Genomic DNA, 16394 nt, shown 5'->3' with positions numbered 1-16394 from the left:
CACCTGTAGCCCCAACTACTTGGAAGGCTGAAGAGGGAGGATCACTTGAGCCCAGGAGACTGAGGCTGCAGTGAGCTATGATGGCACCAGTGAGTGGACAGCAGAGTGAGGCTTTGTCTCAAAAAAAAAAAAAAAAAAAAAAAAAGGAACGAAATTTTTAGAAATTTATTTCAGGCCTAGGGACAATTGCAAGCACAGCAAAGGAACTACCATGTGGCCCTGAAGTGTGGCTTTCAGCTGAACTTCATTTTTTAAAAATTATTTAATTATTTAATTATTTAAATTTTTGTGAACTTGATTTTTGAGCGGAGGAAGCTGTTTATTTTCCCTATCCAGAAGGGTTGACCCTAAGGGGACTGCAAGGGACTTTCGTCTTAGACGAGGCCTTATTCTTGCCTTAAAGTACACATTTATCAAGCACTTTCTGTGCACCAGATGCTTTACAGGCATGATTTCATCAACCTTCACAATGAGCCCGTGAGGCATTGCTGTGATCAGCCCCCATTTTTCAGAAAAGGAAAGTAGGACCTCAAGAGGTTAAGACATTTGCTGAGCTAGGATTATTCTTTGTTGTTGTTGTTGTTTTAAATTTTTGTTTGGTTTTCTATTTTGAGACATGTTCCCACTCTGTCGCCCAGGCTGGAGTGCAGTGGTGTGATCACGGCTCACTGCAGCCTCAGCCTCCTGGGCTCAAGTGATCTCCCACCTCAGCCTCCCAAGTAGCTTGGACTATAGGCGCACACCACTGTGCCCAGCTAATTTTTTTTTTTTTAATTTTTTGTAGAGGTAGGGGTCTCACTATGTTGCCCAGGCTGGTCTTGAACTCTTGGCCTCAAGCAATCCTCCCAGCTTGGCCTTCCAAAGTACTGGCATTACAGGCACAAGCAACCATATCTGGCTTGAGCTGGGATTTAAATCTATTCCTGTCTGCATCCAAATCGTCAGTGTCTCATTCTCAAGAGGCCCCATAGCCCTCTCCCTGAGGGGCCATGGGGCTCATTGCAGGGGTCTTCGATGACAGGAGAGAATAGTCCTCATGAGAGTAACTTACCTGAATTCAATCTAGACAGGCCTGTTCTAACCAATCTCTTTCTCCCCTTCTCTGCCCCTCACCTCCTCTTTTCCTCCTTCCCAGTTTTAACCTGCTCAGCTTTGCAGAGGGCCTTCAGTCATGGCAGGACACACTGGTGGAGACCACAGATGCAGCGTGTCATGAGGCTATGCACTGGGTGACCCACCTGCAAGCTCAGGGCAGCACCTCCATCTTGCAAGCATTGATGGCAAGTCCCACCACGGAGCCCGACCTTGACACAAAACAAATACCATCATCCCCTACGCTAATATCGCACGATGCTTTAGGATTTACAAAGAGCACCTTAGAATTTACAAAGCACTACTTTATTTTATCTTCCCAATACCCCAGTGAGAAAAGGATTCTCAGTATTCTCGCATTATATATGAAGACACAGGCCGGGCGCGGTGGCTCACACCTGTAATCTTTGAAGGCCAAGACAGGTGGATCACCTGAGGTCAGGAGTTTGAGACCAGCCTGACCAACATGGTGAAACCCCCCATCTCTACTAAATAGAAAAAATTAGCGGAGTGTGGTGGCGTGCACCTGTAATCCCAGCTACTTGGGAGGCTGAAGCAGGAGAGCTGCTTGAATCCAGGAGGTGGAGGATGCAGTAAGCCTAGATTGTGCCATTTCACTCCAGCCTGGGCAACAAGAATGAAACTCCATCTCAAAAAAAAAAAAAAAAAAATAGAGGAACACACAGAGGCTCAGAGAGGTTAAGTGACTTGCTTAGGATAACGAGCTAGGCAGCGAGCCATGCTCTTCCTCCTAAACCTCAGCAGCTTCCTTGGTCTGCCTGAGGCTAAAAGAGAATCTCTCAGTCTTGTTGAACAAGTCAGTGGTATCCAATCACTGCATTTTGGCAGAGGCGACAGCAGGCACCACCTTTAGGCATTTGATTCTCGTCTTCTGCGTGAGCCTCTTCCCTGAGCCTGACAGCCTTCCTGTGTTCTTTCAGAAGGCTTTCAGTTTCCATGATCTGGAAGGATTATACCTCCTGACTGACGGAAAGCCAGACACGAGCTGCAGCCTTGTCCTAAATGAAGTCCGAAGACTCAGGGAGAAAAGAGACGTGAAGGTGCACACCATTTCCTTGAACTGCTCAGACAGGTGAGCAATATGGAGTCTGGCTGAGCTTTATTCTTTTTCCATGGCCACACATCTCAGCAGGGAGATCCAAGCTTCCGACCTGATCTAGTGTCTAATCTAAATAGACACTGGTCTCTCCTGGGCCCTCGTCCTGTAAATTGGAAATTAGGAGAAGGGAGAAGCAGCCAAGTGTGGTGGCTCACACCTGTAATCCCAGCACTTTGGGAGGCTGAGGCAGGTAGATCACTTGAGGTCAGGAGTTCAAGACTAGCCTGGCCAACACAGTGAAACCAGGTCTCTACTAAAAATACAAAATTAGACAGATGTGGTGGTATGCATCTGTAATCCCAGCTGCTCAGGAGACTGAGAAATGAGAATCATTTGATCCAGGGAGGCAGAGGTTACAGTGAGCTGAGGTTGCACCATGGCACTCCAGCCTGGGCAACAGAGTGAGACTGTCAAAAAAGAGAGAGAGAGAGAGAAAGAAAGAAGAAAAGAAGGAAGGAAGGGACAAAGAAAGAGAGAAAGGAAAGAAAGGAAGAAAGAGAGAGAGAAAGAAAGAAAGAAAGAGAGGAAAGAGAAGCATTATTTTTCTAGAGGGCCCAAGCAGATGTCACACCACAGAATGAAAACTACTTTCTTTTCTCAGAAATTTCCCATCAGTGGCCCCCTCCTCTGACTTCCTCCAGCCTGGAAACACATTTGCACGGGATTCACACTGTCATGTCACAGTCTGCTTCCTACTCTTCCCTGGGAACACATTTGTGAATATTTAGGGGACATTTAGGGGAAAAACGAGAGAGGAAAACATTCACGTAGCATCATCATGGTTATTTTTATAAAGGATCACTATAGAACACATGCTATGACTGGGCACAGTGTCTCATGCCTGTAATCCCAGTGCTTTGGGAGGCTGAGGTGAGAGGATCACTTGAGGCCAGGAGTTCAACACCAGCCCAGACATCATAGCAAGGCTCCCTCTCTACAAAATAAAATAAAAATGTAAAAAAACCACGTCAGGTATGACAGACTCAGCTCCTTTAAAAAAAAAAAAAAACTTTATTATTAGCAAAACAGACTACATAGGGATATATTTTATCTCTTGGTCTAAACTATAAGCCCCATAAGTGTAATATGTGTGTCCTTCACAGGTGTAACACATAGTAGGCACTGGATAGATGTCCCATAAAGAAATGGGGGCCAGGCCAGGCACGGTGGCACACATCTGTAATCCCAGCACTTTGAGGCCGAGGCAGGCAGATCACCTGAGGTCAGGAGTTCGAGACCAGGCTGACCAACATGGTGAAACCCTGTCTCTACTAAAAAAAAGCACCAAAGTTAGCCAAGTGTGGTGGCTGGTGCCTGTAGTCTCAGCTACTCAGGAGGCTGAGAGGGGAATCACCTGAACCCGGAAGGCAGAGATTACAGTGAGCTAAGATCACTGGAGTGAGATGTCACTCCAGCATGGCTGACAGACTGTCTCAACAAAAAAAGAAAAGAAAAGAAAAAAGAAATGGGGCCTGGAGTGTGTGGCCTGTATGCTTTGAGGAGGTCCAGGCTAAACGGCGACACTCACATGGGGACTCCTCTTCCCTCAAGCAGCAGCAGTTGCCATAGCCATCCATAAGCTGGTAGGGAAAGTGTCCTTTGGTGTTCTAATAGTGATCTCCGTGGCACAAGCCACCGCCCATTGCCAGGCTGACTTAAGCTCCCCATGGACCTGGGGAGTCGCAGGAACTTGCCTAGTCAGACAGCCTCCCCCAGCCCTCTGTCCCTTCCTTCCAGAGCTGCGGTTGAGTTCCTGAGAAAGCTGGCTTCCTTCACCGGTGGACGCTATCACTGCCCTGTGGGTGAGGACACACTCTCCAAAATTCACAGCCTGCTGACCAAAGGCTTCATCGATGAAAACGTAGGTTGCAGAGTAACTGAGCGTGAGGTCTGTTGAAACGGCTCAGTAAAATATCAACAGGTGTGGGGTTTTCCTTCTTGAACTCCTGGGCTCAAGTGAACCTCCCACCTCAGCCTCCCAAAGTGCTGGGATTGCAGGCACAAGCCACCACGCCTGATCCTTTTTTTTTTTTTTTTTTTTTTTTTTTTTTTTTTTTTGAGATGTAGTCTCGCTCTGTCACCCAGGCTGGAGTGCAGTGGCACAATCTTGGCTCACTGCAACCTTCACCTCCTGGGTTCAAGTGATTCTTCTGCCTTAGCCTCCCAAGTAACTGGAACTACAGGTGTGCTAATTTTTATATTTGTATTAGAGACAGGGTTTCATCATGTTGGCCAGGCTGGTCTCAAATGCCTAACCTCAAGTGATCCGCCCACCTCAGCCTCCCAAAGTGCTGGGATTTGTGAAACATGTATTTTTAAGGTTAGGTGCTAAAATTTTGTTAGTTAACTTTTTTTTTTTTTAGACAGAGTCTCGCTTTGTCACCCAGGCTAGAGTGCAATGGCATGGTCTCAGCTCAATGCAACCTCTACCTCCCAGGTTCAAGCTATTCTCCTGCCTCAGCCTCCTGAGTAGCTGGGATTAAAGGCAACTGCCACCCTGCCTGGCTAATTTTTTTATTTTTTATTTTTAGTAGAGACAGGGTTTCATCATGTTGGCCAAGCTGGTCTCAAAATCCTGACCTTGTGAACCACCCGCCTCAGCCTGCTGGGATTACAGGTGTGAGCCACTGCACCCGGCCTAATCAACATTTTTTAAAAAGCATGCCTCAGCCAGGTGTGGTGACACATGCCTGTGGTCCTGGCTACTTGGAGGCTGAAGTGAGAGGATAGCTTGAACCCAGAAGCTACAGTAAGCCATGATCACACCACTGCACTCCAACCTGGACAACAGGGCGAGGCTCTATCTCTCCAATCAAACAAATAAAAAGCACACATATGAGTCTATTTTGCTAGGAGAAATGTTACTAGAACAAAACAAGGCTGAACAGATTTTGCTGAATAGCAGTGAGATAAGGAACTTGTGCCATTTCTGTTTCACCGGCCCAGAGTGGGGCCACCTTCACTCAGTTTCTGACACCATCATGCTTTGCCACCATCCCCTCCCTACACTGACTCTTAAACACCTTCTTTCAAAGTGTCCCCTTTGCAGAATGATTGTCTTGTTGATAGTGAGCCTCCCATCCCTGGAGATATATAAGTGAAGGCTCACGAGATTTCCTGCACTGGATGGAAGCCAGCATTTGATTAGCTCTGGGGAGATTTTGAATTTTCAGCTCCCATCCAGTTATTTAATGGATCAAACTTCACATTCATTTCCCTTTTTCAAGGATCCCACGCTGCCACCATTCGAAGGAGATGATTTAAGGAGACTGGCCGAGGAGATCACCAAGGCCAGAAGCTTCCTCTGGCAGGCCCAATCCTTCAGGTATGCGCTTCACACAGCCTCTCCCACCTGCCATGTGGCTACAGCCCCTGCAGACCCCAGACACCATCGAGAAGGGCCCGCACCTGTCATGGTACCCTTGCTCCAAGGGTTCCTGCCCAGAAATCTGGGCACCAAGGAGACCATCTTTCTTCATTTCCTGCCTACCAGATCACAACTCCAAAAGAAAAATGAGGCAGAACCAAAGGTCACACTTTCCTAGAGGAGTGTTCTCAGGTAAGGGGTGGGACTAGACCCTGCACTGCCTGAGTGTGCACTAAGAGCCAAGTGGCAGGCTCTATTTTGTAGACAGTAATAACTTTGGCCAGGCATGGTGGCTCAAGCCTGTAATCCCAGCACTTTGGGAGGCCAAGGAGGGTGGATCACAAGGTCAAGAGACCGAGACCATCCTGGTCAACATGGTGAAACCCCGTCTCTACTAGTACAAAAAATTAGCTGGGCATGGTGGCACATGCCTGTAATCCCAGCTACATGGTGGCACATGCCTGTAATCCCAGGAGGCTGAGGCAGGAGAATTGCCTGAACCCAGGAGGCGGAGGTTGTGGTGAGCCAAGATCACGCCATTGCACTCCAGCCTGGGTAACAAGAGCGAAACTCCGTCTCAAATAAATAAATAAATAAAATAATAATAATAATAATAATAATAATAATAATAACTTTGGTTGTGGGGGGCGGGCAGTTAAAAAATAATGATTCTGGGCTGGGCACAGTGGCTCACGCCTGTAACCCCAACACTTTGGGAGGCCGAGGCAAGTGGATCACAAGGTTAGGAGTTTGAGACAAGCCTGGCCAACATGGTGAAACCCCATCTCTACTAAAATACAAAAATTAGGCAGGCACCTGTAGTCCCAGCTACTCGGGAGGCTGAGGCAGGAGAATCGCTTGAAACCAGAAGGCAGAGGTTTCCGTGAGCAGAGATCACGCCACTGCACTCCAGCCTGGGCAAAAGAGCAAAACTTTGTCTGAAAAAAAAAGGATTCATCTAAGCAGAAATGTCATCCTGCAAAGGACCACTCACTGAGCAAAGCTTGGCCTGGAGGGCAGAATGGGGTGGAATGCTGTGACCTGCAGGAAACACGATTCCCAGTACCAGGAACCCCTAGAAGCTGAGGAAGGAAAGGCTCTGTCTTTTGTGTGAGGGGACATTCCTGGGTCTAATCTAATTCTCTTGCCCTGTCCCCCAGCACACCCTACTCTCCAGCCACTAGACCATCCCTTTCTGGGAAGCCCTAAACCAAGTCCCCTGCCTGAACGGTGCTTCTTGCCCCCTCTGCCTGGAGACTCCTGCTCGCCCATCAAGCCACAGCTCAAATGACATCAGCTCGCTGGGACCCACCTAGAGTGAGGGGCCTCCAGCCTCTCTCTTGCAGCATCCTGACCATGCAGACCCCTCATACTCAGCACTCCACGTCCTGCCACCTGGCTTGCTGATCTAACTCTTCTCCTTGACTGTGAGCTCCCTCAGGATGAGACTGGTGTCCTGGGATCTGCAAGTCGCCAGAAGCTGCCACATGGGAGACACATGGTGAACAGTGAGCAGGCAGCTGAGCTGTGGGAGCCTAGCTCTGGAAAGCAGCCTGATAGTGTGATCTTCACCCTGGTCCATGAGAGGCTAACGAAGTCACTGTCGGCCCATCCTGGGGGAAGAAGAAACAAAGGAACCACACCACCACCCTCCATCCCTGCCCAACCAAACTGAAGTGAAGGCTGCTCATCTGGGGTCATTTTCTAAAATTAAAAGCAATTACTTTTATTCCACTAATAGGATCAACATGACTTTAACTGTTTGAAGTGACCATTGGCATGTGTGTGTGTGTGTGTGTGTGTGTGTGTGTGTATGTGTGTAAATTTTTAGTGAGATAAAACTGTATTAAAAGACTCATAATATATAAAGAATTTCAGTAAGAAAAAGATAAACATGCCAATTTTTTTTAAATGGAGTCTCACTTTCACCATGTTGGCCATACTGCTCTCAGACACCTGACTTCACGTGATCTACCCACCTCAGCCTCCTAAAGCACTGGGATTACAGGTGTGAGCCACCACGCCTGGATATCTTGTTTATTTTTTTTTGGTTTTTGTTTTGTTTTGTTTTGTTTTTAAGAGACAGGGTCTTACTCTGTTGCCGAGGCTGGAGTGCAGTAGTGCAATCTCAGCTCACTGCAACCTCTGCCTCCCAGGTTCAAACGAAATGATTCTCCTGCCTCAGCCTCCCAAATAGAGTAGCTGAGATTACAGACATATGCCACCACGCTCAGCTAAATTTTTTTGTATTTTTAACAGAGATGGGGTTTTGCCATCCATGTTGGCCAGGCTGGTCTCGATGTCCTGACCTCAGGTGATCCAGCCTGCCTGGGTCTCCCAAAGTACTGAGATTACAGGCTTGAGCCACTGCACCTGGCCCATCCCAATTTTTAAAATGGACAATAGGTACATGAGAAGGTACTCAACAGCCTTACCTGCCAGGGAAGTAAATGTAAGTTAAAATCACAGTGAGATTCCTCTAAACTCCCACTAGAATGACTAAAAATAAAAAGACTGGAATCGGGCATAGTGGCTCATGCCTCTAATCCCAACACTTTGGGAGGCTGAGATGGGAGGATCACTTGATGCCAGGGGTTCAACACCAGCCTGGGCAACATAGCAAAACCTCATGTCTCCAAAAATTTAAAAGAAATTACCCAGACATGGTGGCCCACGCGTGTAGCTTTAGCTACTCAGAAGGCTGAGGCATGAGGATCAGTTAAGCCCAGGAGTTTGAGACTGCAGTGAGCTATGATCGCGCCACTGCACTCCAGCCTAAGCAACAGAGACTTGTCTCTTAAAAACAAACAAAAACAAGATAGCCAGGTGTGGTGTCTCTCACCTGTAATCCCAGCACTTTAGGAGGCTGAGGTGGGCGGATCACGTGAGGTCAGGAGTTCAAGACCAGAATGGCCAATATGGTGAAACCCTATCTCTACTAAAAACACAAAAATTAGCTGGTTGTGGTGGTGCATGCCTGTAATTTCAGCTACTCAGGAGGCTGAATCACGAGAATCGCTTGAACCAGGAGATGGAGGTTGCAGTGAGCTGAGATTGAGCCATTGCACTCCAGCCTGGGCAACAGAATGAGACCCTGTCTTTAAAAACAAAACAAAACAAAACAAAACAAAAAACCACAATATCAAGATGTGGAACAGTTGGAACACTCACATTCCAGTTAGGGTAGGGGTTGGGGTAGGGATGTGTAATTTGACTTAATAACTTTGGAAGACTATTTGGCAATTTCTACTAAAGTAAAACATATGCCTCCTCCATGATCTGGTAATTCCACTCCAAGACTAATGAGTGCATATGTTAGACAAAAGACAATAAGAATTTTTCCAGCAGCCTTATTCATTAGAGCTCAAAATTGAAAACTACCCAATGTCCATCAGTGGCAGAACGGGCAATTAAAATGCGATACATTTTATAGTGAAATATTATGCACCAACTTAAAAAGAATGAACGGCTGACATGGTGGCTCACACCTGAAATCCCAGCACTTTGGGAAAGCAAGGAAGGTAGATTGCTTGAGCCCAGGAGTTTGAGACTAGCCTTGGGTAATATGGTGAGACCCCATCTGTACAATAAATACAAACGTTAGCCAGGCTTGGAGGTGCATGCCTATAGTCCCAGCTACTCAGGAGGCTGCGGTGCAAGAATTACCTGAGCCCAGGAGAGGCTGAGGCTACAGTGAGCCTTGATCATGCCACTGCAATCCAGCCTGAGCAACAAAGTGAGACCCTGCCCCTGCCCCCAAAAAAGAATGATCTATACAGCTATATTCAACAAGCTGCATCAATCTCATAATGTTGGGCAAAAGAAACTAGACACAAGAGTACATACTGTCTAATGTTATTTATATGAAGTTCAAGAACTCGCCAAACTCCTTATTGGTGATAGAAGTCAAAATAGTAGTTATCCTGTGGGATGGGGGACATCTGGCGTGACGAAAATATTCTATATCTTGATCAAGGTAGGAGTTACACTGAGATATACCTAAGTAAAAATTCATCAAGTTGTTTAAAAACACTTCGTTTTGGCCACCTGCAGTGGTTCACACCTGTAATCCCAGCACTTTGGGAAGCTGAGGTAGGCAGATGACTTGAGGCCAGGAGTTTGAGATCAGCCTGGCCAACATGGCGAAACCCCATCTCTACAAAAAATACAAAAATTAGCCAGGCATGGTGGCGCACACCTGTAATCTCAGCTACTCATGAGGCTGAGGCAGGAGAATCTCTTGAACCCTGGAGGTGGACCTTGCAGTGAGCTGAGAGATCACACCACTGCACTCCAGCCTGGATGACAGAGCTAGACTCCGTCTCAAAAACAAAAACAAAACTAAGATGCTAATGCTTGATGAGATCCTGCTTTGGCCAGGCTCTGTGCTGGGCCCAGGAAGGCAGTTGTGACCACAACCCCTGCCATGATGAATCTCAGTCTGGTCCATCTTGGACAGCTGCCATTCTGGGCCACATCTACAAATACAGAGAAAAGGGCCTGTGGGGTTCGTATTCATGGGCTAGAGCTGTCATAACAAAGTACAACAAACTGAGTGGATGAAACAACAGAAATGTATTGTCTTACTGTTCTGGAAGCTGAAGGTTCAAGATTAAGGTGCCCTCAGAGCCATGCTCCCTCTGAAGACACTGGGAAGGATCCATTCCAGACTTCTCCATTCTGGTAGTTCCTTGGCTTTGGGCAGCATAACTGCAGTCCTCACGTGAAGCTCTCTCTATGTGCATGTCTTTTTCTGAATTTTCCCTCTTTATAAGAACACCAGTCATACTGGAGTAAGGTCCCATTCTACTCCACTATGACCTTAACTCATTACATCTGCAATCGCTCTATTTGCAGAGTTCAAGTTAAGGCCATGGGATTGGGACTTCCACATATGAATTTTGTGAAGAACACAATTCAGCCCATCACAGATATAAGTTTTGCTTCTCTTTGCAAGACAATACCTGCAGCTTGTACTGAGGAATATGAGTTCTTGGCCCTGTTGGCGGGAGAAGAAGAGGCTGGCCTTTGTGAATGGAAGGTTGGACCAGACACATGGCTTATGAAGTGGGGAAGGACAGTACCTAGGTTTGACAGTACAGAGGTTCAAATCCCAACCTCCCATGTAATGTGGATAACAGCTACCATTGTTTGAGCACTGACTCAACACCATTGCTACCATTGTTTGAGCACTGATTGAGCAGGCACCATGCTCAACATTTTGCAATGAGCATGTTAGCCATAAACCTCACAGCATCACAACTGTAAAGTGCACATCATTTATAGTTTACAGATGAGGAAACTGAACCTTTTAGCTGCTCAAAGACTCAGAGCAAGAAGGTGGCAAAGCCAAGATTTAAATCCAAGAATGACCCCATGGCTTTTTCCCACCACATTCAGAGCCCCTTTTCTGAACCTGTTTCCCTGTCTCTAAAATTGAGCTAAAACAGAGTTGTGAGGATTAAGCAAGATCTCTTACCATCTGACTCATAGCACATGCACAGTAAGATTTTGTTTTTCTCTTCCCCACAACTATGCCCATAGAGAGTGTTGTATGGGTGGAGCCTTTCCAGTTGCCTTTTTCAGAGCAAAGCAATCAGCCCTTCCTGCTCTCAGCCCCTGTGGCTCCATTACTGCAGTTGTGAGCTGTTGGTCACATGCCTGACCCTCCACTACTGCCACTTGAACATGAGTTTTCTTTTACTGAGACAGGATCTCACTCTATTGCCTTGAGCTCTCCAGCAGTAAGATTGCAGTGGTGCAATCGTGATCACCTGAGACTCCACCTCCTGGGCTCAGGTGATCCTCCTGCCTCAGCCTCCCAAGTAGATGGGACTACAAGTACATACCAACTTGCCTGGCTAATTTTTTTGTATTTTTTATAGAGATGGGGTTTCACTGTGTTACCCAGCCTGTTCTCAGACTCCTGAGCTCAAGTTATCTGCCCACTCCAGCCTCCCAAAGTTCTGGGATTACAGGCATGAGCCACCATGCCCAGCTGAACATGAGTTTTCAAAGGATGATATGATCCAGCACTGAAGAAGCACCCATCAAAAGCAGAATGATGTGATTGGTGCATAAATCAACAGAGATGAGTGGAAGATTGCAAGATGGGAAGACTAGATAGATGGGTAGAAGGAAGGAACAAAAGATAGATAGGATGAATTAGACAGGTGGAAGGTTGGATGGATGGAAGTTTTGATGGATAGGTGGAAGCATAGATGATGGAAGGTTGTATGGACAGGTGGAAGAATGGATGGATGAAAGGTTGTATGGACAGGTGGAAGTACAGATGGTTGGAAGAATGGATGTATAAGTGGAAGGATGGATGCATAGGTGAAAGGATAGATGATGGAAGGTTGGATGGATAAGTGGAAGGATGGATGATGGGAGATTGGATGGATAAGTGGAAGGATGGGTGATAGAAGGTTGGATGGATAAGTGGAAGGATGGATGAATGGAAGGGCTGAATGGATAAGTAGAAGAATAGATGATGGAAGGTTAGATGCATAGGTGGAAGGATAGATGCATAGGTGCAAGGATCGGTGAATGGAAGGTTGGATGGATACATGGAAGGATGGATGGATGGAAGGTTGGATAGATAAATGGAAGGATGGATGATGGAAGGTTAGATGCATAGGTACAGGGATGGATGGATGAAAGGTTATATGGACAGGTGGAAGTACACGTGGATGGAAGGTTAGATGAATAAGTGGATGGTTGGATGATGGAAGGTTGGATGGATAAGTGGAAGGATAAATGATGGAAGGTGGAATGGATAAGCAAAGGATGAATGGATGGAAGACTGGATGGATAAGTGGAAAGTTGGGTGGATAAGTGGAAGATTGGATGGATAAGCAGAAGTTTGGATGGATAAGTGGAAGATTGGATGGATAAGTGGAAGGTTGGATGGATAAGTGGAAGGATGAATGGATAAGTGGAAGATTGGATGGATAAGTGGAAGACTGGATGGATAAGTGGAAGGTTGGATGGATACATGGAAGGTTGGGTGGATAAGTGGAAGGATGAATGGATAAGTGGAAGGTTGGGTGGGTAAGTGGAAGGTTGGATGGATAAGTGGAAGGTTGGATGGATAAGTGGAAGGATGAATGGATACGTGGAAGTTTGGATGGATACGTGGAAGGTTGGGTGGATAAGTGGAAGGTTGGGTGGATAAATGGAAAGTTGGGTGGATAAGTGGAAGGATGAATGGATAAGTGGAAGTTTGGATGGATAAGTGGAAGGTTGGGTGGATAAGTGGAAAGTTGGATAAGTGGAAGGTTGGATGAATAAGTGGAAAGTTGGATGGATAAGTGGAAGGTTGGATGGATAAGTGGAAGGATGAATGGATTAAGTGGAAGTTTGGATGGATACGTGGAAGGTTGGGTGGATAAATGGCAAGTTGGATGGATAAGTGGAAGGTTGGATGGATAAGTGGAAGGTTGGATGGATAAGTGGAAGGTTGGATGGATAAGTGGAAGGTTGGGTGGATAAGTGGAAAGTTGGATGGATAAGTGGAAGGTTGGATGGATACATGGAAGGTTGGGTGGATAAGTGGAAGGATGCGTGGATAAGTGGAAGGTTGGGTGGATAAGTGGAAGGTTGGATGGATAAGTGGATAGTTGGATGGATATGTGGAAGGATGAATGGATAAGTGGAAGGATGAATGGATACGTGGAAGTTTGGATGGACACGTGGAAAGTTGGATGGATAAGTGGAAGGTTGGATGGATAAGTGGAAGGATGAATGGATTAAGTGGAAGTTTGGATGGGTAAGTGGAAGGTTGGATGGATAAGTGGAAGGTTGGGTGGATAAATGGAAAGTTGGATGGATAAGTGGAAGGATGAATGGATACGTGGAAGTTTGGATGGATACGTGGAAAGTTGGATGGATAAGTGGAAGTTTGGATGGATAAGTGGAAGGTTGGGTGGATAAGTGGAAAGTTGGATGATAAGTGGAAGGTTGGATGGATAAGTGGAAGTTTGGATGGATAAGTGGAAGACTGGATGGATAAGTGGAAGGTTGGATGGATAAGTGGAAGGATGGATGGATAAATGGAAGGATGGATGGATAATTGGAAGGTTGGATGGATAAGTGGAAGACTGGATGGATAAGTGGAAGACTGGATGGATAAGTGGAAGACTGGATGGATAAGTGGAAGTTTGGATGGATAAGTGGAAGGTTGGATGGATAAGTGGAAGGATGGGTGGATAAATGGAAGGATGGATGGATACGTGGAAAGATAGATGGATAGGTAGAACTATGGATGATGGAATAACTCTTTTTGTTTTTGTTTAAATATTTGCAAATCATTTATCTGACAAGGGATTTATATCCAGAATATATAAAGAACTCTTGAAAGTCAACAAATAACTCAACTGAAAATGGGCAAAGGATTTGAATAGACACTTCTCCAAAGAAAACACATTAACTTGCCAATGAGCACAAGAAAACATGTTCAGCCGCATTAGCTATCAGGAAATAACAAATGAAACCACAATGAGAGACCACTTCACACTCAATAGAATAGCTAAAATTTTAAAAATAGATAGTAAGTGTTGGTAAGGATGTGGGAATATTGGAACACTGTACACTGCTGGTAGGATTGTAAAAATGGTGCAGCTACTTTAGAAAGCAGTTTGGCAGTAGTTCTCTTAAAAACAGGGTAATCATATGACCCAGCAATTCTGCTCCTAGGTATAGATGAAACACTGTTTCTTCGGGTTCTATGACGACTTGGCTGGCAGGACAGAGGCCGTCACGCAAGGCCTTTGTGTCTTTCCCACCAGAAAAAGGTGGAGGATTTCGCCCATCCCTGCCCTCCTGGCCTCAGTTTTCCTCTCTGTGAAAGTCTGCGGGTCTCCACCTGAGAGAATGCAGGTGCTCCCGCACCTGCAGTGGGCGGGCAGAAGAGCAGGCGGGGGGTGGTCCCAATGCCACGCCACGCCCCGTTCTGCCCCCTCCGGAGGAGGCGGTGGCCCGGTGGCCCTGGCGGCTAGGAGACAGGCGCAGCGCTGGGAGCACGCAGCGCCGCGGGAGCCCGGGCCAGGTGAGCGAAGCCCGGACGCGGGCCAGGGACGCAGATGCTGGCGGGACAGGTAGGGTGAGGGGGCCAAAAGGGAAGGGGACCCCCACCCTCGAGCTGCCCGTGAGTCCATCGCGCCCAGGGTCAGTCCCTGATGCTCCCTTCCCTTTTGCCAGTTCCTTTCACTAAACCCGATTTTAGGGTCCCCATCCACGTGGATTTCGGCAGACACATTGTCTGTGAGTCCATCAAAGTTTACTTATGTTCTCTGGGCCTCAGTTTCCACCTCTGGGTAATGGAAACCATAGCCTGTGCTTTACTGAACTTCCAAGAGAATGAGTGCAGCCATGTGTGGGTTGGTCTGGCGCGCCACCATAGCACCGTCAGATCCCGAATGTGCCCCAGAGGTTTTGTCCACCCAGCAGCATTTGCTGACTGCCTGCTTTGTGCCAGGCACTGTCCTAGGTGCTGGAACACTCCAGGGAATGAAATCTTCCTGGAGCTTTGCAATCTAGGCTTGCAAGGCATTCTGGCGTCCGTTTTCTCATGACCACCCTGTGAAGAGCTGGAGCAGCCAGAAATATTTGTGTCCATTCGCAGCTGTGGGTACTGAGGTACAGTGAGGTTTTAAGGCCTGTACCCAAGGGCACACCCCAACAAGTGAGTACCCAGGGCTGAGTCCAACCTTTGCCACAAAAGGCATCCCCTTAGGGTAGAAAGTCGGCTGTGGTCCCATAGACCCTTCTGCAGAACAGAGTCCTCTGGGCCTAAGAATAGGAGAAGGACTCCACTGTGGGGCTGCATCCTCTCGCCTCCCTCTGGGGAATTTAGGCGCCTCCTCCGTGAGGAGGGTCTCTCTCATTAAACCCATGAGTGCACTGGGCACATGGCTCATGCCTGTAATCCCAGCACTTTGGGAGGCTGAGGCAGGCATATCACTTGAGACCAGGAGTTCGAGACCAGTCTGGCTGACATAGCAAAGCCCATCTCTACTAAAAATACAAAAATTTGCCAGGGGTGGTGGTGCGTGCCTGTAGTCCCAGCTACTCTGAATGCTGGGGCAGAAGAATTGCTTGAACCAGGGAGGTGGAAGTTGCAGTGAGCCAAGATCACACCACTGCACTCCAGCCTGGGCAACAGAGTGAGACTTTCTCAAAATAAATAAATAAAGCCATGAGCGTTCATGCTCCTATGGAGCAGGACTGTATTCCTCACCTAGACACTTGGTGAGCAGGACAGTAACAGAGGAAATTAAAAATATAGCCCCTCTACTTGCCAGAGTCCCTGCCCTGTGCAACTAGCAACAACCATGGGGCTCATCAGCCCCATCACTCACCAAATCTCCATTCTTTCATGCAGCCAGTATATGCCATGCAGAGCAGAGACTCACCCATCTGTGTATGTAGAGCCTGGTGCACAGAGGCCCCTAGCACATGGTTGCTGTTATGGCTGTGATCGCTTGGCCCTGGTCATCCAGCCTCACCCTCAGGTGGATCAGGAGGTTGGGGGAGTGGGGGGAGGGTGGATGATGGTGACAGTGACTGACACCCTGGCTTGCCTTGAGTTTAGACTGAGGGCTGGGCACAGTGGCTCACCCCTGTAATCTCAACACTTTGGGAGGCCAAGGCAGGAGAATGGCTTGAGCTCAGGAGTTCAAGACCAGCCCGGTCAACAGAGTGAGACTCTGTCTCAAAAATAAAAAAAAATATCTAAGGAGCTGGAGCTGGGTGCAGTGGCTCACACCTGTAATGCCAGCACTTTGGGAGGCCAAAGTGGGAAGATCACTTGAG

At 47.2% G+C, this 16394-nt stretch overlaps 1 protein-coding gene across 4 annotated transcripts in view; it reads left to right on the top strand.

The window, feature by feature from the left end:
* The window catches only part of VWA3A (von Willebrand factor A domain containing 3A), a 67559-nt gene extending 60009 nt beyond the window's left edge, over window positions 1-7550 (top strand). The window contains exons 28-33 of one of the 4 annotated variants that reach the window (XM_039478452.2): window positions 1136-1280; window positions 2034-2185; window positions 3950-4073; window positions 5440-5537; window positions 5706-5771; window positions 6740-7550. In XM_039478452.2, the coding sequence (XP_039334386.2) occupies window positions 1136-1280; window positions 2034-2185; window positions 3950-4073; window positions 5440-5537; window positions 5706-5757 (571 nt within the window). In that variant the 3' untranslated portion in view covers window positions 5758-5771; window positions 6740-7550. Of the gene's footprint in view, window positions 1-1135; window positions 1281-2033; window positions 2186-3949; window positions 4074-5439; window positions 5540-5705; window positions 5772-6739 lie in introns of those variants that run through there. The other 3 variants (XM_074381949.1, XM_074381950.1, XM_074381951.1) reach the window with 3 other exon arrangements.
* Window positions 7551-16394: the final 8844 nt, after the last annotated feature.

This window comes from Saimiri boliviensis, chromosome 12 (assembly GCF_048565385.1).
Source record: "Saimiri boliviensis isolate mSaiBol1 chromosome 12, mSaiBol1.pri, whole genome shotgun sequence".
Lineage (NCBI taxonomy): Eukaryota > Metazoa > Chordata > Mammalia > Primates > Cebidae > Saimiri > Saimiri boliviensis.
Note: the sequence above shows the minus strand (reverse complement) of the source record. Positions and strands in the feature narration are given on the sequence as shown.